We start from the raw sequence: 24,800 nt of genomic DNA on the forward strand, positions 1-24,800 counted from the left end.
TGTGTTTGCTTTCAGCCAATCATATGGCTTCTTACATTTTCTCCACACTTTTAAACCAAATGCAGAGCTACTGATATGTGTGCGCATATGCAGTGTTCAAACAAGAGTGTCGAGTGTATTGTAGCAATGTTAAAATGTAGAAAGTAGCCAATTACAACGCACAGAAAAACAGAAGTAAACATCCAGGCGAGTTTGTATGAGTACTGAAGAGGGCGTGTTCATGGGCATGTCAGACAAGCTTGGAGTTTCTTAAACAGACAGAGGCCAAATCGAGGCGTCATGAACCGTGTGCTACAGAGGGAAATTTCTTTTAAGTTTTTTTTTTTTTTAAAACTAGTACAGTGCCCGTCGGAAGTATGTATTCATGTGGGAGCATAAGGGATATATTTGCGGGTGCAAAATGTGGGTGCAATTTTCCTGGTTTAATTCTATGGGACATGTGCATGACTTCATCACTTTTATATTTTTTTGTATGGTGTATTTTTCTGTAATGTGTGTTTTTTGGAGTCATGTGTATTTGTGTATCTTTCTGTTGTCTTTGTGCATAAATGTTTGCTGTTTATTAAAATTTTTTGTAATGTATGTTTTTTTGAAGTCATGTGTATTTTTGTATAATTATTGTTTTTGTTGCTATTGTAGTGTAATTCAGGAGTAATTTTGAGTATATTTTGTATAAATATTTAGTTTTGTGTATTTTGAGCCATTTTCATATTTTTGTTGTATTTTTCTGTAAATGTAAGTCGAGCACAGTGCCCGTCGGAAGTATGTATTCATATAGTGGGAGCTTAAGAAGAGTTGTCAATTATGGGCATAATAATAACATACTCTGTAGCATTATAAAGGGGTAAATTTGCAGGTGCAAAGTAAAATAGCGTGTGCAATTTCCTTGGTTTAATTCTATGACATGCGCATGATTTTTTTCGTTTGGTGTTTTTTTCTGTAATGTACAGTGCCCGTTGTTAGTATGCATTCATGTGGGAATATAAGTATTTAGTTTAGTGTATTTTGAGTCATTTTCATGTTTTTGTTGTCGTTTGGTGTATTTTTTGTTTTCTTTTGTGTAATTTTTGTACAAATATTTAGTTTTGTGTATTTTGAGTCATTTTCATATTTTTTGTTGTTTAGTGTATGTGTGCTTGCCTAACTTTCACTAAACTTATCTATTTTCAGTAGTTAGGTGTAGTGGCAGGTGTGTCGTGAGTGAAGCTGCAGTAATCATCAGGCGGGCTTCACTATGTAGCACCGTTTACTGATCTGACTCAACACTACAGTCACTACCACCCAATGGATGGGTGTCGGGACACAGACTGTAACCGGACTAAATGGTGGTCCGTTACACACGTAGATGGTGACCGGTAGTGAAGCGCACCTGAGCGGTGGGTGAGTGTGAGACTCTCTACCTTGGACACAAATCTCCTCCGTTGGTTCTCTCTCACAAACACGCGCTGCTGAGAAATGTGCAGCTTTCAACCAGCAGCCATTGCCGTCAATAACTTCCGGGTGAGGTCTGTCCAGTCTAAATAGCGTACGGTCAAACTAACATGAAAAACATCACCAAATAAACAGTAAAAAAGTGTTTTTCCTCAAAAGAGAAAAGAGAAGTCCACGGGAGCTCATGCACGCACCGGAAGTGAGCTGTGCAGTGAAATAGATATAGATGGTGCACTAGCGCCCCCTCACACCCTGAGGTCAAAAGCTGAATAGGTTTCATTTCAGGGCCATCCAGAAGTGAAATAAAATGAAAAAAAAACATTTTAAAATGACCAAATTACACCAAAATAACAGATACACACACTCGGGGTCTCCTCCATGAACCGCCACCTTAACGTGGTTTAGGGGTTTGAATACCCGAATGATCCTGGGAGCTATGTTGTCGGGGGCTTAATGTCCCTGGTAGGGTCTCCCAAGGCAAACAGGTCCCAGGTGACGGGTCCTACTAAGAGCGGTTCAATAGCCATATATGTACATTAAACAACAAAGGCAGTTCACGTCGCCCGGATTGGCGCTACCAGGGCCCCACCTTGGAGCCAGGCCCGGGGTTGGGGCTCGAGTGCGAGTGGGCTTTGCCCACGGGCCCTGGCCGGGCAGAGCCCGAAAGGACCACGTGGGCCCGCCCTCCCGTAGGCCCACCACCCGCAGGAGGGATCATATGAGGCCGGTGCAATGTGGATCTGGCAGTCGTCCAGGGCGGGGGCCTTGGCGATCTGATCCCCGGCTACAGAAGCTAGCGTTAGGGACGTGGAATGTCACCTCTCTGGCGGGGAAGGAGCCTGAGCTTGTGTGCGAGGTGGAGAAGTTCGGACTAGATATAGTCGGTCTCACCTCGACACATAACAAGGGCTCTGGAACCAGCCTTCTCGACAGGGGTTGGACTCTCTTCTACTCTGGAGTCGCTAATGGTGAGAGGCGCCGGGCCGGGGTGGCTATACTTCTTGCCCCCCGACTTAGTGCCTGTACGTTGGAGTTTACCCCGGTAGACGAGAGGGTAGCCTCCCTCCGCCTTCGGGTGGGGGGACAGATAATGACTGTTGTTTGTGCCTATGGGCCAAACAGCAGCTCGGAGGATCCACCCTTCTTGGATTCCTTAGAGGGAGTACTGGAGAGTGCTCCTTCTGGGGATTCCCTCGTTCTGCTGGGGGACTTCAACGCTCACGTTGGCAGCGACAGTGAGACCTGGAGGGGCGTGATTGGGAGGAACGGCCCCCCTGATCGGAACCCGAGCGGTGTTTTGTTGTTGGACTTCTGTGCTCGTCACAGATTGTCTATAACAAACACCATGTTCAAACATAAGGGTGTCCATATGTGCACTTGGCACCAGGACACCCTAGGCCGCAGTTCGATGATCGACTTCGTAGTCGTGTCATCGGACGTGCGGCCGCATGTCTTGGACACTCGGGGAAAGAGGAGGCGGAGCTGTCAACTGATCACCACCTGGTGGTGAGTTGGCTCCGATGGCGGGGGAGGATGCCGGTTAGACCTGGCAGACCCAAACGTATAGTGAGGGTCTGCTGGAAACGCCTGGCAGAGTCTCCCGTCAGAAGGAGCTTCAACTCCCACCTCCGGGAAAACTTCAACCATGTCTCGGAGGAGGTGGGGGACATTGAGTCCGAGTGGGCCATGTTCCGTGCCTCTGTTGCTGAGGCGGCTGATCGGTGCTGTGGCCGCAAGGTAGTCGGTGCCTGTCGTGGAGCTGAAGAAGGAGTCCTACCGGGCCTTTTTGGCCTGTGGGACTCCGGAGGCAGCAGACAGGTACCAACGGGCCAAGCGGAGTGCAGCCACGGCAGTCGCCGAGGCAAAAGCCCGGACATGGGAGGAGTTTGGTGAGGCCATGGAGAACGACTTCCGGACGGCTTCGAAGAGATTCTGGACCACCATCCGGCGTCTCAGGTGGGGTAAGCAGTGCACCGTCAACACTATGTATGGTGCGGATGGTGCGCTGCCTTCCAATCAGGAAGCAGGGCCCAGGGACCCGAGAGTGGGCTCTCCTATCTCTGGGGCTGAGGTTGCCGAGGTGGTTAAAAAGCTCCTCGGTGGCAGGGCTCCGGGGTGGATGAGATCCGCCCGGAGTTCCTCTAGGCCCTGGATGTTGTGGGGCTGTCATGGCTGACATAACTCTGCAACATTGCGTGGACATCGGGGGCAGTGCCTCTGGATTGGCAGACCGGGGTGGTGGTCCCCCTTTTTAAGAAGGGGGACCGAAGGGTATGTTCCAACTATAGAGGGATCACACTCCTCAGCCTCCCCGGTAAGGTCTATTCAGGGGTACTGGAGAGGAGGGTCCGCCGGATAGTTGAACCTCGGATTCAGGAGGAGCAATGTGGTTTTCGTCCTGGCCGTGGAACTGTGGACCAGCTCTACACCCTCAGCAGGGTCCTTGAGGGGTCATGGGAATTTGCCCAACCAGTCCACATGTGTTTTGTGGACCTGGAAAAGGCATTTGACTGTGTCCCTCGGGGATTCCTGTGGGGGATCCTCCGGGAGTATGGGGTATCGAACCTCCTGATAGGAGCTGTTCGTTCCCTGTATGACCGGAGTCAGAGTCTGGTCCGCATTGCCGGCAGTAAGTCGAAATCGTTTCCGGTGAGGGTTGGACTCCGCCGGGGCTGCCCTTTGTCACCGATTCTGTTCATAACTTTTATGGACAGAATTTCTAGGCGCAGTCAGGGCGTTGAGGGGGTCCGATTCGGGGGCCTCAGTATTGCATCACTGCTTTTTGCAGATGATGTGGTCCTGTTGGCTCCAACATACAGTGACCTTCAACTCTCACTGGATCGGTTCGCAGCCGAGTGTGAAGCGGCCGGAATGAGAATCAGCACCTCCAAATCCGAGTCCATGGTTCTCGACCGGAAAAAGGTGGAGTGCCTTCTCCGGGTTGGAGATGAGGTTCTGCCCCAGGTGGAGGAGTTGAAGTACCTCGGGGTCTTGTTCACGAGTGAGGGAAGGATGGAGAGAGATCGACAGGTGGATTGGTGCGGCATCTGCACCGGTCCGTCATTGTAAAAAGGGAGCTGAGCCAAAAAGCGAAGCTCTCGATTTACAGGTCGGTCTACGTTCATGACCGAAAGAACAAGATCACGGGTACAAGCGGCCGAATTGAGTTTCCTCCGTAGGGTGGCTGGGCTCTCCCTTAGAGATAGGGTGAGAAGCTCAGTCATTCGGGAGGGGCTCAAAGTAGAGTCGCTACTCCTCCGCATCGAGAAGAGCCAGATGAAGTGGCTCGGGCACCTAATTAGGATGCCCCTGAACGCCTCCCTAGTGAGGCGTTCAGGGCACGTCCCTCCGGAAGGAGGCCCCAGGGAAGACCCAGGACACGCTAGAGAGACTATGTCTCTCGGCTGGCCTGAGGATGCTGCCCCCGCGACCCGGAAACGGCTAAGCGTGAGAAGATGGATGGATGGACACTCGGGGTATTTGGAACCCGTTGACCAAGTTTCAGGTCGAACTCGCACCGCGTCGGGACGGGGGGATATTTGCTCTACACGCACGCACGCACGCACGCACACACACACAGACGTCCCTTGCTTTTTAGTTAGATATTTGCTGCATTTTTCGAAAAAAATTGGGTAGTATAGAGAATGCTATCGAATGGTACTATGTGCCTGAAAAAAAAAAACATGATACTCCCCTTTAAAGTTATAGTAGAAAATGTTTTTTTGGGCTTCTAATTTCAGGTGGATCATCTAGACAATTGGTCCTCCTAGTTGTCAATCATTCTGGTTATATGTTTACGTAAGGACGTCGTACGTGCTCGTGCCCGGTGCGCATCGGGTCCTTTGAAAATGGATTTTCACTTACCGGTGGCGAGTCTGACATAGTGGGAAAAGTGCAAATCTTCTTAGGAAGATAAGCTTGCATCAGCGATGCTGACTCCAACTTGTTTCTTTTCTAAACTTCCGGAAAATTGTCCACTACACCTTCAAGTACGTTTTTAAAAAGTAGTCATTCATTAATTTTTACACCCAACCATTATTGAGTAAATTATTATTTTTCATTTTAAAATGATCAGACATTGCGAAACTACAAAAAATTAAATGACCAGACCACAATTAAATGCATCACATCATAGGCGACCCATCAGATTAAACGTAATGCACCGGGCCAAAACGGCATTGTATTTAGGTTATTTTCTCAGTTTTAGAGTTCATAAATGTAGCTATACTTAGAACCTGATAATTTATTTTATTTTAAATTAAAAATAAAGTTCCAATTGTGCAAGATTTGGTCTCATGTATGTATACAGAGCCGTGGTCAGATTTATTACCAAAGAAAGAAGTCGGGGGGTAAGTAACTAGTAACTTACTTTGAGTACTATTTGATTGAGCTACTTTTTAATTTTACTTGAGTATTTTATGTATGACTTACTTGTACAATTTCAATCAAGCAACAGTACTTCTACTTGAGCAGGATATATCAGTACTCTTTACAGCTCTGGGTGTTGTGACAAATTCGACGCCCGACAGAAATGATGGCTCTGTGTAAATGAGAAAACTCCATTCCCAGAAGTCTTCTTTCAGTAAACTGGTTCACAGTATGGAGGCGTCTTTGAGAGTAGTCTGTGTAATGATGATAAAGGTAATGTTGTCTAACTCCGTAGGCGTCGTCAGTGTGAATTTTCAGCGCTGTAGTTAAGATTGAAGAAGGCCATGTATGAGCCTCTGGGTGCGTCACAACAACACATAAATGGTCATTCTCCATGAAGCAGACTGGCAACATGCAAAAAGTGACTTTAAAATGCATAACTTAACCTTAAGGTGGACATAATGTAAAATATTTTGTGGATCCATTATTTAGGGTGTGTTCTTTTATTCAGCATTAACATAAAAATGGTGACAAAAGCAATAATTAAGTCATTTGTAGTTTACTGTTCCAGGTAACCCTATTTTGTCCCATGAGCCAATGATGCGAATGTAGATTTCTAAATCAACTATAGCTGTGATTCAAGTGAAATGCATGTGAGTATGTTTGTGCATTAGAAATGTGATAGACTGGATTCAGCCTCAAAGATAACACGACTACATATGTTGGCAATTGGCTACATAACAGAGTCATAATTCAAACCTCATCACAAAGAATGAGTCAGCCACAACCCAGAAAGCTGTTAAGACCAAACATACAGTAACGAGATGGAGAGTGGAGTGACGAATAGGTTGTGGGAAGATTTTTTTCTTAAGAAAACCAACCAATAAGCATTTATGCTCTTAAGGAAAACCATTGTTCATTAAAAAAAACAAAAAAACATAGCACTTGCGCTTGAGTAGCAATTTTGTTATTAAGGCTTAAAAGAGCAGGATTTGTGAAAAAATAAACATTCATTTCAAATATTTCAATGCTAATGGGGGATGAAGTGTTCAAAACCAAAGAGAATGAGCCCACACAGATGTTTCCATATTGCCTTGAACAGACTTTGTGATGCATTTTGTTCTGCAATTTCCAACGCAGTTCTGCAGATGAAAAAAAAAACGCTAAAGAGCATAACGATGGAATGAATGAGCAATAATTTGTCACATTTTTAAAAATCTCATTATGTAAATAAATGGAATTAATCATTATTTAGTGCCTCCTGAATAGATGTATTTCTATAGTTTTCATCATGTCCCGTCACCTCCCTCCTGATGTGGGTCCAAGACTGACTCTTGTCGAAAGAAAAGTTTCTTTCAAAATAAAAGACAAGCCTAACATGAGACATTAAGTAGGCTATTTATTTTTGACCAGCTCCCCATGACCCACCTAGTATAGGTCCACGACCCAACAGTTGAGAATCGCTGTTCTAATCAATATAATTTAAATCATTTGGTGTGTTTTTGGTGTCATTTTGTGTATTTTGTTATTTGTCTGCTCTGATTATTAATAGTCAGTGTAATTATAATTTTTTACTAAAAAAAAAATTAAATATTTTTCAAATTCTTTCATTTGTTAATTTTACCCCCTCTCTTTCTCAAGTATCCCCTGCAGTGCCATTGCGTACCCCCATTTAAGAAACGCTGATCTAAAACAAATTTTCCATGTACCAACAGTACTCGTAGTAGCAGTTGATGACACACCTGTCCAAGAAAAGAAAGCCTGGTTTCCTCACAGGCCTACGTGGAGTCGCCTGGAGCCGTGTTGACATTCGCTTTTCCTTTCCGGACTAATCCTGTGGCTCTGCTCAGATGGGGTCACGGGGAAGGCTGGGGTTGTCATGGTAACCCCTGTTGATGGAGCGATCAAGCTCTGGGAGATACACGCTCAGAGGGAGGGGCAGCAGCAGCTCATCAGCATCGTGATCTCCATCTCTATCCAGCACCGTGACGCCTTCACACACACTGCTTCTGTACTCTGTAGCATCACTGATAAAAGCCCTGCTCTATCTGTTCTCTGGTCTTCTCTTTTCTCCTCATCTCACACCATTAAACGTAACAAGCAAAATGTCAGACAAACTGCTGCGTTAATAGGTCTACATTTCTAACTGTGCTCCCTTCTGATGACAGTGCACAGTTATAAACCATTACACCTTTCTGAAGTGACTGACTGACTACAGAGAGAATTTCCCCTGACTCACTGTTTCTGCAGCTGAGTTGGAAATCCTAAAAGGAAATCTAAGGCAGTTCTTAAATAAAATACAGTTCATTACTAGTAAATGCAAATTAAAACATTCAGTGTCTTCTTTTCCTTCTCATGTGTTGGATGGGTAAATTATTTAGTGCAATAAATAAAACAACTCTGAGCCCTCTTTAAACTGAAGCAAATAAACCAAAAGGTAAAAGTGCCATCAAGAAAAATTAGCACATATTAAATCTTTAATGCAGTTCCTTCAGGTAAAAACAGCACTAAATTACTGCTAATCATCCAGTATCTCTGGAAACTGAGTGCATTAAAAGACTAGAGGAATACAAGGCTGACCCCCAGAGCCACTAGGACCATGTCTTTCTTTTTGTTTGGATCTCCTTTAGCTTTGTCTAGAGCCAATGTTACTCTTCCTGGAGTTCACACCAAATACACTTAGTCTTATTAGTGCAGTATATAACTACATGTAACATATCACACAACAAACTATTTACAAAACAAAAACATTCATACAGTCTGACCTAGTTCCAATAAACAATTCCTCCAACACGTGGCTTTTAACATCAGATAACTGGTTATTTAGCAATAATCATTTACAATATATTAATACACAGTACATTTAGTTATTTATCAATATAAATACACATTTAAATATCACAAAACTAATCAAACTTACCCCAATTAATTGTATTCAGTAGCTTTGATTATATATCAAGGCACCTAGATTTGTTTTGTAAAAACATGAACTGAGACCTGGAACATATGAAGACTGGATGAAACAACTGAATTCCATTGCCTGGGGACGCAGGAGTGGACTTTATCTCTGGGCCTGAGGTTGCCGAGGTGGTTAAAAATCTCCTTGGTGGCAGGGCCCCGGGGGAGAGAGATCCACCCAGAGTTCCTCAAGGTCCTGGATTTTGTTGGGCCTTCATGGTTGACACGACTCTGCAGCATTGTGTAGACATCAGGGGCAGTGGCTTTGAATTGGCAGACAAGGGTGGTGGTTCTTTTTAAGAAGGGGGATTGGAGGGTGTGTTCCAACTATAGAGGGATCACACTCCACAGCCTCCCTGATGAGGTCTATTCAGGGGTACTGAAGAGGGGGATCCAGTGGATAGTCCAACCACGAATCCAGGAGGATCAATGTGGACAAGCTGCATACCCTCAGCATGGTCCTTGAGGGTGCATGAGTGCTTGTCCAACCAGTCCACATGTGCTTTGTGGACTTTGAGAAGGCAGACTTGGACCCTGTCCCTGTGGTTCTCCAGGAGTATGGGGTATAGGACCGCCTGATACTGGCCATCCATTCCCTGTACAACTGGAGTCAGAGCTTAGTCCAAATCGCCAGCAGTTAGTCAAACTCACTTCCAGTGGGGGTTGGACTCTGCCAGGGCTGCCCTTTGTCAACAACTGTTCATAACTTTTATAGATCAGAATCAGCTCCTCCAAATCTGAGTCCATGGTTCTCGACAGAAAAAAGGTGAAATGTCTCCATGTCTCCAAAACAAAACTAATTCAAGCAGAGAAAACAAATACCTGTGTGCAAGAGCCTGAAACTGGGCTTCCTATACAGATTTTCCCAAAATAAAAGCAATATTTCTAAATGTCAACAAAGCATATTTGCACTTTGAACGTGTTTCCACTGGTTTTTTGGGAGCCTCATAACTCCCATGAAACCTCAGTCAGCGAGACTTTGCTGCAGTAAGATGGACACTCCAAACCTCTTTATAACAATCTGCAATTCTTTGTTGTTTGCGGTCTAATTTGGCAGTAATAATTTAGAAGTATAATGCTTAGAAATGTCTCAGTCTCCTCTTCTGTCCGCCTGTACCATGTTTTCTCTGAGAGAAGTGACCAGGTACGTCTTGACTGGTGAATTGTAATTGCGGAAAAAGTGTTTCCATAGCGCTTATGTGATACATTTCAATATCTAAATGCCTGAAAATCCTCCTCATGAAAGCATAAAAACATTTTAGTAATATTTGAGTGTTTTTTTTTTTTTTAATTCAGGCGTTTCCATTACCAGTTTTTATTGCACCATTTAGATTTTGCGCATTTCCATGGGTAATGGAAAGCCAGCTTGAGATAGGAAGATTAAGAAAATGGTTTTGTGAAGTCTAAGTGATGGTTTAAAATAAAGATTTTGATCAAATAACACACAAAGGGCAGAGCTGAGATAGATTAGAAATTCCTTTTCTTTCAGTGTGTGGGTGCCGTGTCTATTATTATCCAAAATGGTCATGATTTGGAGAGCTAGAATACATTTATTAATCAAATTATTGTTAAGAGTACATCGTGGCTCCTAGATATTGATATAAAAAAAAGATTGAAATGAGTGGGAGAATAAAATGAGCCTGACCTTAGTCAGAGAATCCCTGTCTGCACATAAAGCACTACAATGTAACAGAAAAAGGATTAGGAAACTAAGCAATAATTTCAATGTGTAATTACCAAAATGTTGACGTTAAAGATGGGATAATATCTTTATCCGATGTGTCAGGAGTTCTATCGGGGTGGGGGGGTGTCTTTTTTTTGGAGAGAGTCAATGTTCAAAGGTTTAAACTGCTGCCAGAAAATGTAGACATGCTAATATTGTTGAAAAAGAACGTTTCCATATCATAAATCTCGGCTGAGTTAACTGTTTGACTTTGTAAAAATAAACCTGGTAAGCAAAGTTCACGCACAGATAGGAATTTGTTTTAAGAATGTCATGATGACGACGTGATTTGGTTTTATTTTTCGACTGGCATGAATTGTCAGGGGTTTTTTTTACATTTCGTTTGCTGAGTAAAATGTCTTTGCACTTTAAATAGGAAACATTAGTCTTGTTTGTTTTGTTAAATTCATTTTTTTGTATTCCTTTTGAGTTGAAAAGGTCATACCCAGAGAAACTATGCAAGTATGCTTAGAGTTTAAATCAAATGAAATTATTTTTCCATATGTTCCATACATTGTATTGTATTACCATGCACCCTTTATTGTATTGTATCATAAACTCTGTCATACCATCCCTAATTTAAGTAAGTGTAATGTATGTATTGTTAAATGTAAAAGAGGAAGTTTTTTTGAACAATTTTGAAGAACCCGTTAGGATGAAAATTGCAACATCCTCAGTGGAAACCTTAGCTCAATTGTATAGCATTTAGTAAGCTACATGCTTTAGCTTTACAAAATTAGTGCATTAACATAATGTCTACATATCCTTGGCTCTGTCATCAAAGCAGCCTTGATGGAGGAAATTAATTGCGCCCTGGTGAGCTTGCAGAGCTTCTCCGAAATTCAGCAGCTTTTCTGTTCTCGCAAACCCCAGAGGAATGAAAACTAAAACAAAAAACACTAAACAGATCACTGAGGAGTCGGCAAAACAAAGATGAGAGGAATGAATCATGTGCAGAGAACTGGAAGTCCATTTTATTAAAAAAAACATTCAAGCACAAGGTGTGAACAAAAGGCTGATGACGACAAAAGAGAACTAAATGAAAAACAACAGCAGGCTGGCTTACTGAAATTATATCGACTGTCTTTATTTGAATTTATTCAGTTTGTTGTTTTTTATGCAACTTTCATGAATGATGAACTGATGGGATGGCATTTTATTTTTGTATTCTATTTTATTACTATTACACACAAAAACAAACAAAGGACCAACAAAAAAAAGTTATTTCTCAGTACTGACAGACAAATCAAATGCAAATTGTAATATGACAAGGAATACAGCCTCAAATGCATGTTTTAGGACAATATCAAGCATTTACACGCAATTTTTGATCGTAAACAGGCTGTCAGAGAGACAGAAATGTGAATTATCATGCAAAATATGAATATATCAAATCACGTAATGATTGAGTTCACACAGACTAAACCATCACCAACATGTTTTGGGACAATAATGCGCAATTTCTCACTGTAAAGCGAGTGGCCTAATGTGTAGCAAATTTAGCAATCAAACATCAAACCATGCTCAAAATCTTTGATGATTTAAGTGCTGCATTCGGCACAAATACAGCGGATATAATATGAAAGGAATTATAATAGTAAACCTAATTAACTGTATTAAGCATGTTTTGCATGATTTTGGAAAATTTAAGAGCCAGTAAAGAGATCAGATTAGGAAAAACTAGTTAAACGGAAAAGGGTAAACTGATGCATTAATGACATGGATATGAGTAAACTCAGAAACGGAGATGGAAAAATGTCTACATCTGTTGGAACTAACCCCCAATTTCCACTTGCTGCATAACTGCTGCGTAACAGCAACGGAGCCGATACGTTTTTAATAAAGTGAATTTCCACCACATGCGTTCCGTCACAGCTGTGTAACGACTCAGTCATGCTGGAGCCCTCTGCAACAGATACACAGACCTATTTTTTGCCAGACACTGGAGCTGTCCTGCATAAATTCAAGAAAGATAAAGATAAGATAGACAGAATAAAATATCCGGTTTATTTTCAAAACAAAATTCTTCCTGTTCAAGGCGGATCGTATTTCCATCCATTTTCCGACCCGCTTGCTGCTGGTGCCTATCTCCAGCTTTCTTCAAGGTCGGCGGGGCTACACCCTGGACAAGGCAGGAGTGCATCAAATTTAACATGTAATATTACACCTATCCATGGTTGAATGATAATAATCTCTAAAAAAAGCGAAAGTTCTACAGGGCAGGACTGAGTCAATTTCCTTCTGCTTCTCTCCAAGGACACAATGAACTGTTTGTATAACTACAACACGCTATATCGCGTGAATACCCATTCGCAAGATCTCCTGAGTCATTGCTGCAATAGTTACGCATCACAGATCGAGACAAAGTGGATGCAGCAGTGACGTTACGGAGTAGTTACGTATCCGGTAGAAATCCGGTGTTAGTGGAATGTGAATCTCAGAGACAGTGTACATATGTTGCAGCTGCAGGTATAATCACAAAACTCCATAATGGACAAAAACTAAAAACAAACAGGGAAAATATTAAAAAAATAAAATCAGACTAAAAAACCCACTCCTTGACTGAAAAGAGTCAAACCAACAACTGAGCTGCAGTAATTTGCAACTCGTGCTCACACTTAATGCAAAAAAAATATATCATGACACAGAACCACAAACAGAATATTATAATGTGCACACATCCACTAAAATGCATGTAAATCTTAAACTTTCAGACTAATAAAAAAGTTTCTGCTCTGTGACAAATTATTTTAACAACCTAGCAGAGAGAAACTGAAATACAAAAGGATAAGTCGGCCATGGTAATTATTAGACAGAAAAAAAAAGATTAAACATGAACTCTTTTATGCTGCTTTAATACATTCTTACTGTGTGCCTCAGATTACTTTCACACGACAAAGTGGCTGACTGATTAATAATAAAAGAAGCTCCTGAAGCGAAAAGTCTTGATTATATGATGGAACATTCAGTTCGGTCTCCGGTTGCTTCATTTCACACTCGACACACTCCCATGTGAGACATTCACCGTCGATATCAAGGTGTTTGTGATTGAGTTTGTGCACATGTGTCTACTGCTAAAAGCTTCCTTTACGTCATCAAAGCACTTTCTCACAATTAATTAGATTTCCTCCAGTCTCATTAAAAAATTAACTACAGTCTTAGTCACTTTTCCTTTAAGCTGATTTTTCCAACATGAAATATCCCCAAAATAGTCCCCACACTGATTCCAGCCATGGTTTGAGCCAGACATCTGTTAGGTGTGAGTGTCTGCCCGTGGGTAGAGTGTTTCTCACATTAATCCTCCAGCAAGCGTCAGTGTGTGTTCCAGCCAACAAAAAAACAACCACAAACGTTAAAAGTCTATAAATATGAAGTGGGTATTTATAGAGGATTAAAGTTAGTGCCGTTATTTGGAATAAAGGGTTATATAACATTTCCCCATTAGTTGTTTTTACTACAATAATACATTTAGGGTAAATATCTTTAACTCTAGTCATTTTTAGTTATCTTGTTTGGAAATATATATATATATATATGAAGCTCTGTGTTAGAAATTTCAGGAATCAAGAAAAAAATACTCTTGTGGTATCACATCTGGGTGTTGAGAATTATGCGATTAGTGACCATCTTGATGATATATATATATATATTGCGCAAAATGTACTTTTTAATATGTTTTAGGTTTCATTTATTCAGACCACTTTTTTCAAGAAATTTACTTTGATCTCTGCCAGTCTTCCTCAGAGGTGTCTTCTGATAGACGTGTCCTTGACTTATTCAAAAAGAAGAACTTGCTGGAATTATTATGCGATCAGCAGACACCTCTGAAGAAGACGGGCAGTTGACAGTCAAAACCTGTCAGGAGATCAAAGTAAATTTCCTGAAAAAAAAGTTGTCAGAAGAAATAAAACCATAACATATTATTCAAAAACAAGACAAAAAGAACTTGCTGGAATTATGAAAGGTTTCTTTCATATATCAAAATATTCCCAAAATTCCCAAGCTTAATCGAAAGTGCTCTCCCTCTTTGTTCACATCAATTCAAGAAATATTAAGATTTCCTTTGATTTGTCTGTCATGTTCTCATTAGAGCTGTCAGTCATGGCCAGACGTTCTTGAAATTGAGATCTTTTTTTTTTATCTCAATGAAGTTGTAACTACAAGCTGCATGTTTCTTACCAAATGAAATCAGCCAAAATATATGATTATACATTACCATGGTATATACCGTGCAAAATTATACTAATGAATCCCATTTCCTGTGGGTAATTAGTGTCTAGCTTTCAGGGAGGAATGTTGGTGATCTTGAGCATCACAAACAAATACAATTTCTTGTGGCTATCTTACAGAAGAAGAAAAAAACCTTTCCAAGTCAAAATGTCAGAAAAGAAAAATAGCTGCATGATTCATAAGTCTGGTTACTCACCACAAAAGGACACGATATGGCTGCTGTCTTCGTGAACGAATTTTCTGGTAACAGCTTCTTCCATGATCAGCTTTACCTGTCAGTGACACAAGAGATGCTGGATGACTCATTCATTATTATGCCACAACTAACAGAAAGCTCCCAGTGTCTTAAAGCAGAGCTGATGGAATTGCAAAAACAACAGTTTCAAATAAGGTTTGTATCATTCTAAAGCTGGTCTGCATTAATGAAGAGTTAAATATCACTAGAAAAATTTGCATTGCCACGACTATGCAATTGGGAATGCGAAAAATAATTACCAACTTCTTTGACTGTATGTGTTTGTTGTCAATGATCACAAGTTAGTACACACATTACCAAAAGCTTAGATATTTACAAGCAGTATTCAAAGGGAATGAAAAGCATTACATTGCATCATTGAAGATTTAACGTTTATTTAGAGTCAAGGTGACAGACATTGTGCAGGGCAAGAAGCAGGTTCTGATCACTCTGAGCTAAAGCTGCCTACAGAGTTCTCACCGTACAAGTCCTACTTGAGGAAGCAAAGTAAGGGATGAATGCCAAGCATTCCCACTAAAAGTACATTTTTTAAAAAGAGAAAGACTGTAGCAACATCTTAAGCTACAAATTGTGGCTGTAGGCACAGGATTAAAGCTTTAACAGCAGTTTTTCTCAAAGTTCATGAGCAGCAGCAGTTACACTCTAGCAGACCTAAATCAATCACTCTAGGGCTTGCAGTAGCAACCTAATATGTATAAAACCTTAAATTGCATTAAAAGTAAGAGAGTTGACATTTTACAAATAAGATTTTATCGTTGTCACTAAGCAGCAGAACATTTTGATCTTTGAATGGTGAAAATCAGTTAAGAGTTGGCAGTGTACTAACGGGTCAAAAAATGGTCAGAAGAATAAGAAAGAATTTGGAACTTTGCAAGGTGTTGAAAAATGCAATGCTGGTTGGTTGGTGAGTCATCAGCACTCATCACCACTGGGAGATGGAGTCATACATTTGATGGTAGAGTTTAAAAAAACAGAGGCTATAGTTTTTCAACATCAAATAATCCTGCGAGTAGTTGATATCTTATGTTGAGTCACACACTGACAACATCCACGCAAGTAAACGGGGAAGTTAAACAAGAGAGATCAAGGTTACAATTGCTGGCTGAGTTTTAAGGTAATGGTGCAGAGTTTTTCTCTAAGCTGTATGATTAGTTCCATCGGCCCATGAATCAGTCCCAGTGTAGGCTTGAGAGACGTCCTCCAGTCTGGGAAACGCTAGACCGTTTGCATGGAGAATATCAACCTCCGGACACTGTCGCAGAACTGTAATTTCCTGTTGAAATTACTCCATCTATCTTCTACACACACACACTTATACAGACAGGAAGATCTGTAAGGTGACGTTTCAGGACAAAGGCGCTCTTGGACACGACTTATGTGCATTTTTATCCTAACTAAATGTGAATGTAACTCAAACTCTAAAGCCAAGGTTCCTAAATTGGAGTATGAGTACCCCCAGGGGTACACAAATGTTCATGGGGTTAAGTGAAAATATAAGAATATAAATAGACCAGCAGTCAGGAGCCTCAATGCATTGTCATTATTCTTTTTTTAATTAAATATTAATCGTCAACAGGCTAGATACAATTCCGAGCCAAATTTCACTGTAGGGCTACATTGTATATGACATTACATTATTGTGTTTTTTAAGTGTGCAGGAGTAGGGGGTACATGACTTCACGTTAAAGGTCTGAAGTGGTACGGACTGTTACAAGTTTGGTAACCACCTATCTAAATCGAAAATGGGCAACTGCTGGCCATAGACGGTCCTTGGACTCATTTTGTGGGCCCCTTTGTGTCTTTATGTCAAAATGCTGGAAATGTGAATTTCTATTTAAAATGAATAAAGTATCTATCAAAGAATACAAAAATCCCCTCACAGACCCTTCTTTTTTCTGACACACGTTAATGCTCAGATTGGTTGTTATTTGACCCTCAGATCAGATCACGTTTCTGTGGCCCCAACTGTGATAAAAGTAATTGCATAATTGTAATTTTTTAATGGTGTAATAATCAAATGTCTCTTCTTGAAGTTGCCACTGAATCGGTTTTTAAATCAAAGGCTCGATGATCAAATTGTTTCAGGCCATAAAGCCTTTCTTTCTGCACGTTGTGACTTTCCAACCAATCTTACACATCATTGACTTTAATAGCTGCTGTAAGTGCCCGCGTGCCTTACACAGATGGGTGATGATGCTCCTGATCTATTCTGCTGAGCAGGATGTCCTATACGCCACAATATAAAGCAAAACAGACACTGGTGCCATCTGTGTAGCTGTAGTAAATTCTCCAAAAAGTATTTCTGATTTGAAAATAAATGTTTAAAAACCTGATCACTAATTGAGTTAAATAATAACTGCTAAATGAGGATAACAACTCAAACTTTCAGTTGGACTTAATTTTCTCCATTATTTGTTGGCATGTTTTAGTTGCTGCGTGTGGGCTTTACTTCCTTCTGTTTTCAACTCAACCCATCCCGTCTCATCAGTGTGTAAGTGCAGAGAGATTAAGTACGTCCTCCCTTCCCATCTGTTTCCACTCAGGTGTTCCTCATTACCTATTTGCCTGAGAGGAGTGCTTGGACACAGAGGCAATCTTCGGTATTTATCAATTCAGACGTAAGTGTATGCTACAATCAGATCTCACGTCAGGTCTGACCTCGTGTACGTTAATCTGAGTGTGTGGATTTGAGGTGCAGCAGCAAAATCTGACTAAGACTGAAAATAAAGTATTAAACAAACCTCAGCTGTCCTTCAAGCACAAGCAGATACACATTCAAAAAAATTATTAAAACGAAATAAACTACATCAAATTATTTTTTTAAAGCCCACGTTATTACTGATACCACTTTTTTGGTTTTCCTTTCATGGAGTCCTGTAAAACCCTGCTAATAAACGTATTTACAGGTTCTCCCAGTGGGCGCCCACACAACACGCAGCGCTGCTATGCTCTGTCTTACAGAATGAGGTCCCATTACCTCCATACAGCACATCACTGGGGGCTGTATGAGTAATAAACACAGAAGGGACAACATTTAGTAATTTATAAGGCTTTTTTCAAGGGTTTCAATCATTTTTCTTTTATTGCCTAAAGCGTGCAGACAACTGAGGCCAATATAAATGTCATATTTCCGAGTGTCTCTCCAGGATCTCTGCTGTGAAGTTGTTTTCAGCGCACACAGGGGGACAGACGTCACCTGCACGGTAGATGATCCTCTTCCACAGAGCATTTAAATGAGCTCCTTTATGTCCAATTTTCACACTGTCAAAAAGCACATCTTTGTTCTGCTCAATTTCAGATGTGAGGATGTCAATTTTCATCTAAAAAAAGTTCATCTCGTTTTACCTCAGTGGGCGGGGCCTCTGAAACAGGAGGGCATAACAAGATAATGACAATCTAATTCAGCCGCCACATTAAACACCCAATTTGAATGTACGCTGGGATTGGTCGGATACAAATGTTTCATAAATCACACGTGAGTGCTGTCGTACGACCAAATGTAACCTCAGATTTGCACCCGTTGTCACGGGGGCCAGTGGGTATGTTATTGGGAATCTAACCTCTACCCCATCTGTAGGATCCTTTATCACTCCAACTAAATTTTTATTTATTTAAATTTCAAAACCAAACCCTCCCTTGTCAAATGTCAATAATACTTTTTCCCTTGAATTAAATGTAAAGAAATTATTCGTGCTGTAAGCCAAAAACAAGGGGCTGATGTTCTGTTTACTCAAACCCACACAGCCACACCACATATGGGATGTGACCGATGCACAACTCCTGTTGTTTGGAGTGTCCTTCACACACACACACAAAGCTGATTGATTTATTAACTTGAGGGGGCATGCTGCTCTTTGTATTGGCTCATCTGTCTGTTTGAGGGGACCAATCAATCCTCTCAGGAATCTCTATGGTAAAATGTTGAAGCGCAGGTTTCTATGGAGACCGCACGCATTTCACGTTGGACATTCATTCATCATTCAACATCAGTCTGTTACTGTTATTCTAAACAGATCATACCCTTTAAAGCAGAAGCAGCTTACTCAAAAGCTTTCAAAATAACATTTATATTTACTTACTAGGGCTGGGAAATTTATTGCTAAGCTTTTTTTGCGTTATTTCATTAAGGGTTACAGGAAAACTTAGAAAAAAATACTGAGAATTTTGAATGGCAGAGAATAACTACAGTGGAGAACATGCAACCCCCCAAGGCTTGAAACCAGGATTTTCTTGCTTTGAGGCAGATGTGTCAACCACCACAACCCCATGCTGCCAAGGAGGTCATATTTTCACCAGCATGTATTAGTTTGTTTGTCTGTTAGCAGGATTACGTAAAAAGTACTTAATGGAGTTTGACAACATTTTTGCCAAAGATAGACCTTACACCATTGGAGATTCCATTAAAATTTGGAGGAGATCTGGATCAACATACTGATTCTGGATCGGTTTCAAAAATCGAAAAATTCTTATCTCAATTAAAATCCTATCTCGGTTCGTCATTAGCTTTCAATTACCCTTGGAAATGCGCAAAATCTAAATAGCGCTATACTAACTGGTAATGGAACACTAAAATATCACTAAAAATGCCTTCATGAGGAGCTTTTTCAGACGTTTTGATATTGAAATGCCTCGTGAAAGCAAAATGGAATTTTTTTCCCACAATTACTCATCACGGGGTGCGACGTACCTGGTCACATGACCACTTCTCTCCGAGAAAATATGACGTGGTACGTGTGGACAGAAGAGGACATTTCTTAGCATTATAGTTAAACATTATTACTGCCACATTAGACAACAAATAAATGCAGAATATTATGAGGTTCTGAGAGTCCATCTTCCTGCAGCGAAGTCTCGCATGATCAGATTTCACGGGAGTTACGAGGCTCCAGCCCAAAACAACCTTCAATATAAACAAGTTCAAAGCGCAAGTATACTTTGTCAAAACTTTAGAAATATCACTTATTTTATTTATTTATTCAGTTTATTTCCGACATGGTTGCATTCACAGAAGTTTTGTTATTCTTTTTTTTTTAAATTTTTTTTTTTAAACATGCCGAAAAAGGAGACGAGAGAAGCAGTTTGCTTATCCAAGTCCCGTCCCCTGTTTTGAACACAAAATTTACATCAGAGCTTGTCTCTCTGGTCAAACATTCTTTGATTCTGAACACAATTTCATTGTTTAATTAAAACTCAGTTATGTCTGTTTCTCAATCCTCCCACTGAGTTTTTCAACAGGATCGGACCCAGATTGTGCTCTTTATCGTAATTTATTCCAGGCAACTGCAAATATCTGGCAAAGAGGAGAAGATTTGGGGCTTGCAGAGGTTTGTACCTTCTGAATGCTCCTGTTTCCATATAAAAAATAGTGTGTGTGATTGTTCATTTAGTAAACACCAACTTTGTAGGACAACGGCATGATGAGGAGTCTTCTCCAGCTGTTGAAGCTTAAGGGCATCACGCAGCATGATAAAAGATCTACTGTGTATTCTAATTAACTTGGGCAACAGCAGAGCAAAGAAAAAAGAGCCGGAGAGAAAGCCCCATCCATTACCACTCATCTTCATTTATCATCTATTCAGTAAGTGGAGGATGAACAGAGAACTTGATTGTTGTGAGTAAACAGTGTTCTTCAAATCTCATTTAATGTGGAGTTAGTGAAAATAGTAAACTGGAATTAAGAAAATGTAAATTGTGTTTAGTGTTGGTGGAGATATTTGCAGGCTATGTACCTTACAGTTGCAAAATGGTAGAACATTTCTGGAAAATTCACATTAAATTTCTGGTAAATTTCCACAAAAACTGAAGCTCAGGAATTTTTGGAATATTCAAAAATAAACTTTTCATAGAAAATATTTATTGGAATCAAACGGAAAATGGAGTGAATTTAAATAACTATCATTAGAATCCACACAATCCATAAAATAATTAAAAATAACATAACATTTAAACAGATGTATTTGTTACAACTTTACAATAATTTCAGTTTTTTTTTAGGACTTGCAAAAAGTAATACAATCTTGAACATCAAAAATGTGATTTCAACTCAAAACCTTTGTAATTCTAAATAGCAAAAAACAACAGCACTGAAACCAATAGTGCATGGTCGGTTTTAACTAAAAATGGTTGAAAAAAAATATTTCACAAAAAGATGAGAAGAATATAACTATTCTGCCTGTCATCTTAATTGAAATTTTATTAAAATGGCACAGCCTGCTCTAAAAACAACTGAGAAAATCACATTTAAAATTCCCACAAGCTCAGATGTGTTATTTAAGTTAATAATAAAAACAATAACTAGAAAAGCACTTGGAGACACAGACCTAGTACACAAATATGGGAAACTCAGGATTACCATGAGTACCTGTCAACATTGAGTTGGGTTACTGAGAGAACCTATGACATCATCATAAGTTCCACAGTGTGGATGGGAAATTTAATAGAATATATATATATATTTATTTTTTCTTTCTTTTTTTCTTTTTCTTTTGGTAGCCAGAACATCACCATCAATTTTAATCACCTGTTCCTTGTCCCATTTATCAATTTTTCAAATCCGTTTATAACTTTTCAAGTTATCTTGCTAAGAGACAAACAGACAGAATGACAGACAGACAAACGGAGGGTAAAACATAACCTTACCGCTCTTCCCTTTGCTCTTGGCGGAGGTAATAATAATAAACATTCCTGTTCCTTCAACTTTGCAAATTCCCTGTTTATTCCCATTAATTGCCAAAAATTCTCATAGATGGTGACCATCCAACTGAACTGAAAATTCTTGGAATTTTGCAAACCTTATTGGCGTCACAATAATCCCAATTACACATTAAGTACTTCAGACCAGCTTTTGGCGTTTTTAACATGCAACAGATTTGTATCCACATGAACAAAAGGCAGACAGCCTAAGCAGCTGGGAAGCTATTCTGATTTTGCATGTTCTTCTTCTTCTTCCAAAGAAATCTTACTTCCCATACACAAACACCAACTTTTGCACAAAGGTCCAGCATCATGCCAGATTGCCTCAGCTGCTTGCTGTGGCACCACCTCTAAAGTTCTAAATTTTACAAAAGTCAACCATTATGTGGTATTTACAACTTTCACCAAAATGTAACTCCAATAGTGATACCACATTGGTACACTTAAACCTATTGCAAATTATTAAGTCTTTACTTTTTCAAAAACTGCTAAACTTATTAAACCCATCCATCTCTTCCCACAGGTTTGCTCACTTGACACCAAACTTGCTACAGCTCATCTTCAGACTGTCCTACACAAACCTTCCACACAGATTCACAAAAAATGTGTCTAGTGCATCATATTGTTTGATCATAAATGGTAAAGTAAACATACTTGAAAACTTTTACAAATTTTCAATGCTTATCAAATATCAGAAAATATCAGAATTGTATCCCAAAAACTGATTTTTTTTGGGGATTTGTATTCCGCTCTCATGCTAAAAATTGGTAACTTGGCAAGAGCTAGATTGACGTGTAGCCCTCCCTCTAACTCAAGTTCTCCACATCGATCTGTGTCTGGCCAATCCTTTCGGAACCAGGGAGGATGTCATCAGCATGCGCCACAGAGACGCTGCTATAGCAACAACAAGGCTTCGCTGGTGAAAACATTCTTTTGGGATAGTAATGCTGAGGTCATTATGTCGTTGAGTGACTTTTGTCGTTTTTGCAACACAAGTATGCGAGTTAAGGGCACGTTAACTATCTTCCTGCATCAACATCTTTCTATTTTGATTTTGAGTCGTGCTAATAGCGGTAGCCCATCTAGTTCCTCTCCCCACAACTGCGCATGCGCCAGTTTTGCTTCGACGCTTCTGCCTTCGTCACATCCAGATATCCAGCCCTAAACCACAACACTTCCTCATGATTGGTTCTAATGGGTTCGGTTTCGAAAGGCAAACTGGGAACAGCACAAGATGGATTCTGGTGTTTGTGAACACCAGCTGAATACATCTTGCAGGCTAGGTTAAACAATTGGAGTCAATGCAATTTTTTTTTTTTTTTTTAACCAAAAAAAATTCATTATTAAAAACAAATTACCAACAACTGTTTGAAATCTGCCTTTAAACGCTGACAGCTGCTTTTTTGCATACAGGCGATTGGCTTAGTCAATTAGTGACGCTATATGAGACATTTCTATGTACTAATTAGCTCAGACTGTGACATAGAGGATGCGTCTTGGTGTTGCATGAGTTGAGGCTTGACTTCATAATCTTCAACAATTCCACTTTTTCCCTAAAATTGCCTGACCTGACCATTACTGCACAGCAGCTATAATAAACAGCATTGTTACAGGTTAATTGATTCAGTGACCGGTTGAAGCATATGACAAAAAAAATTCTAAATTTATATTAATAAAGAAAAAAAACCTAAATTAATAAACCCTTGAATAATGTTCACTAGCACATGAAAAACGTCCTATGCAACAACCTATTGGTCTCCCTCACACTCTCTTGCTTTCTCACTCTCTCTCTCCTTTAGCAAACACAGGTGTGTATTTGTGTTTGCATGCATGTGTGAGGTTGAAAAGAACAAAAGGAGGGGCCTGACTGTGGCACCACACACAGGCAGAGAATCTTCTTCAAACCAGAGACAAATGGATGTCATTCAAACTCATTTCAAGCCATAAGGTAATTCTGCGATCACAAACAAATGGCCCGTGTCCAGGTGTAATTCTGCCGACTGGTGGCACAGAACCAGCTGGGTGCAGGAGTGTGAGAACACACGGCATACAGACACCAGATGGTGCGATCCAGACACAAGCTTATTACTCATAAACCAAAGGCAACACAAACAAGCTGTTTTCCTAATAGGAAAAATGTAATAACCACATGATTCTGTCATCCACCAACAGGTGAGTGACTTTTATAGCAGATAAAGATGAATAATGATGCACAACAAAGGTTAGTAGATGTATTACATGTTTGTCTTGAAAATCTGTGTCAACAGCTTGTAGGAACTTTAAATACACTAAAATCATTTCATATTCTATAACCACAGTGTATTAATTTCCTTTGTGTTGTTTCATTAAAGGGTCCATGTTAAGCTAAATCAACTATTCTGTGCTTTAAACATCATAAAAGTGCCATTTGGGCTAAGTTTTTTTTAAATGGAGATGAGTGAAAAATAGCATGACATGGGACCTTTAAGGTGACTGTCAGTGGGCGGGAAATGAGGCTTCAAATAAAACACAAGAATGCAGGAAAATAGCAAATTTGACAAGGAGAAAATAATGATCAACAGATATCTATAGGAACACTTAAAACAGACGTGGGCAACTGCACATGCTCACAAAATCACAGAAAAATGCACAAAAGGACAACAAAAATATACAACTTTATAACAAAAACGTGTAAGAAGACTACTACAATAATACACAAAACAACATTGAAACTACATAAAACAAAACCAATACATACAAATGACTCCAAAAAACATAAAAATCATAACACACAAAACCTAAACAGAAATACACAAAAATACAGAAAATGCACAAACAACTTTATAAACACTTATTGATGACTACAAATTTACCAGTAGATGAAATAACTATAAAAACGGAAAACGGAAACGGCTAAGCGGGAGAAGATGGATGGATGAAATAACTATAAAAATACAGAAATTAACATCAAAGATGCACATAAATGACTCGAAAAATACACAACGAAAAGATAAACACACAATTATTCATAGCACACAAAATGACTCCAAAAGTATACATAAATATCTACAAAAGGCACAATAAATACACAAAATGACAACAATAATATACATAAAACTATCTGTCCCATTCTGTGTTAATACTCAGATTGGTCATTACTCT

The 24,800-nt window shown here is 40.0% G+C and overlaps 1 protein-coding gene across 1 annotated transcript in view; it reads right to left on the reverse strand.

The window, feature by feature from the left end:
• Positions 1 to 24,800, reverse strand: part of LOC114469387 (small G protein signaling modulator 1-like) — a 72,586-nt gene that overhangs the window by 38,240 nt on the left and 9,546 nt on the right. The window contains exon 3 of the mRNA XM_028456885.1: positions 14,907 to 14,982. Within this exon, the coding sequence (XP_028312686.1) occupies positions 14,907 to 14,982 (76 nt within the window). The remainder of the gene's footprint in view (positions 1 to 14,906; positions 14,983 to 24,800) is intronic.

This window comes from Gouania willdenowi, chromosome 9 (genome assembly GCF_900634775.1).
Source record: "Gouania willdenowi chromosome 9, fGouWil2.1, whole genome shotgun sequence".
NCBI lineage: Eukaryota > Metazoa > Chordata > Actinopteri > Blenniiformes > Gobiesocidae > Gouania > Gouania willdenowi.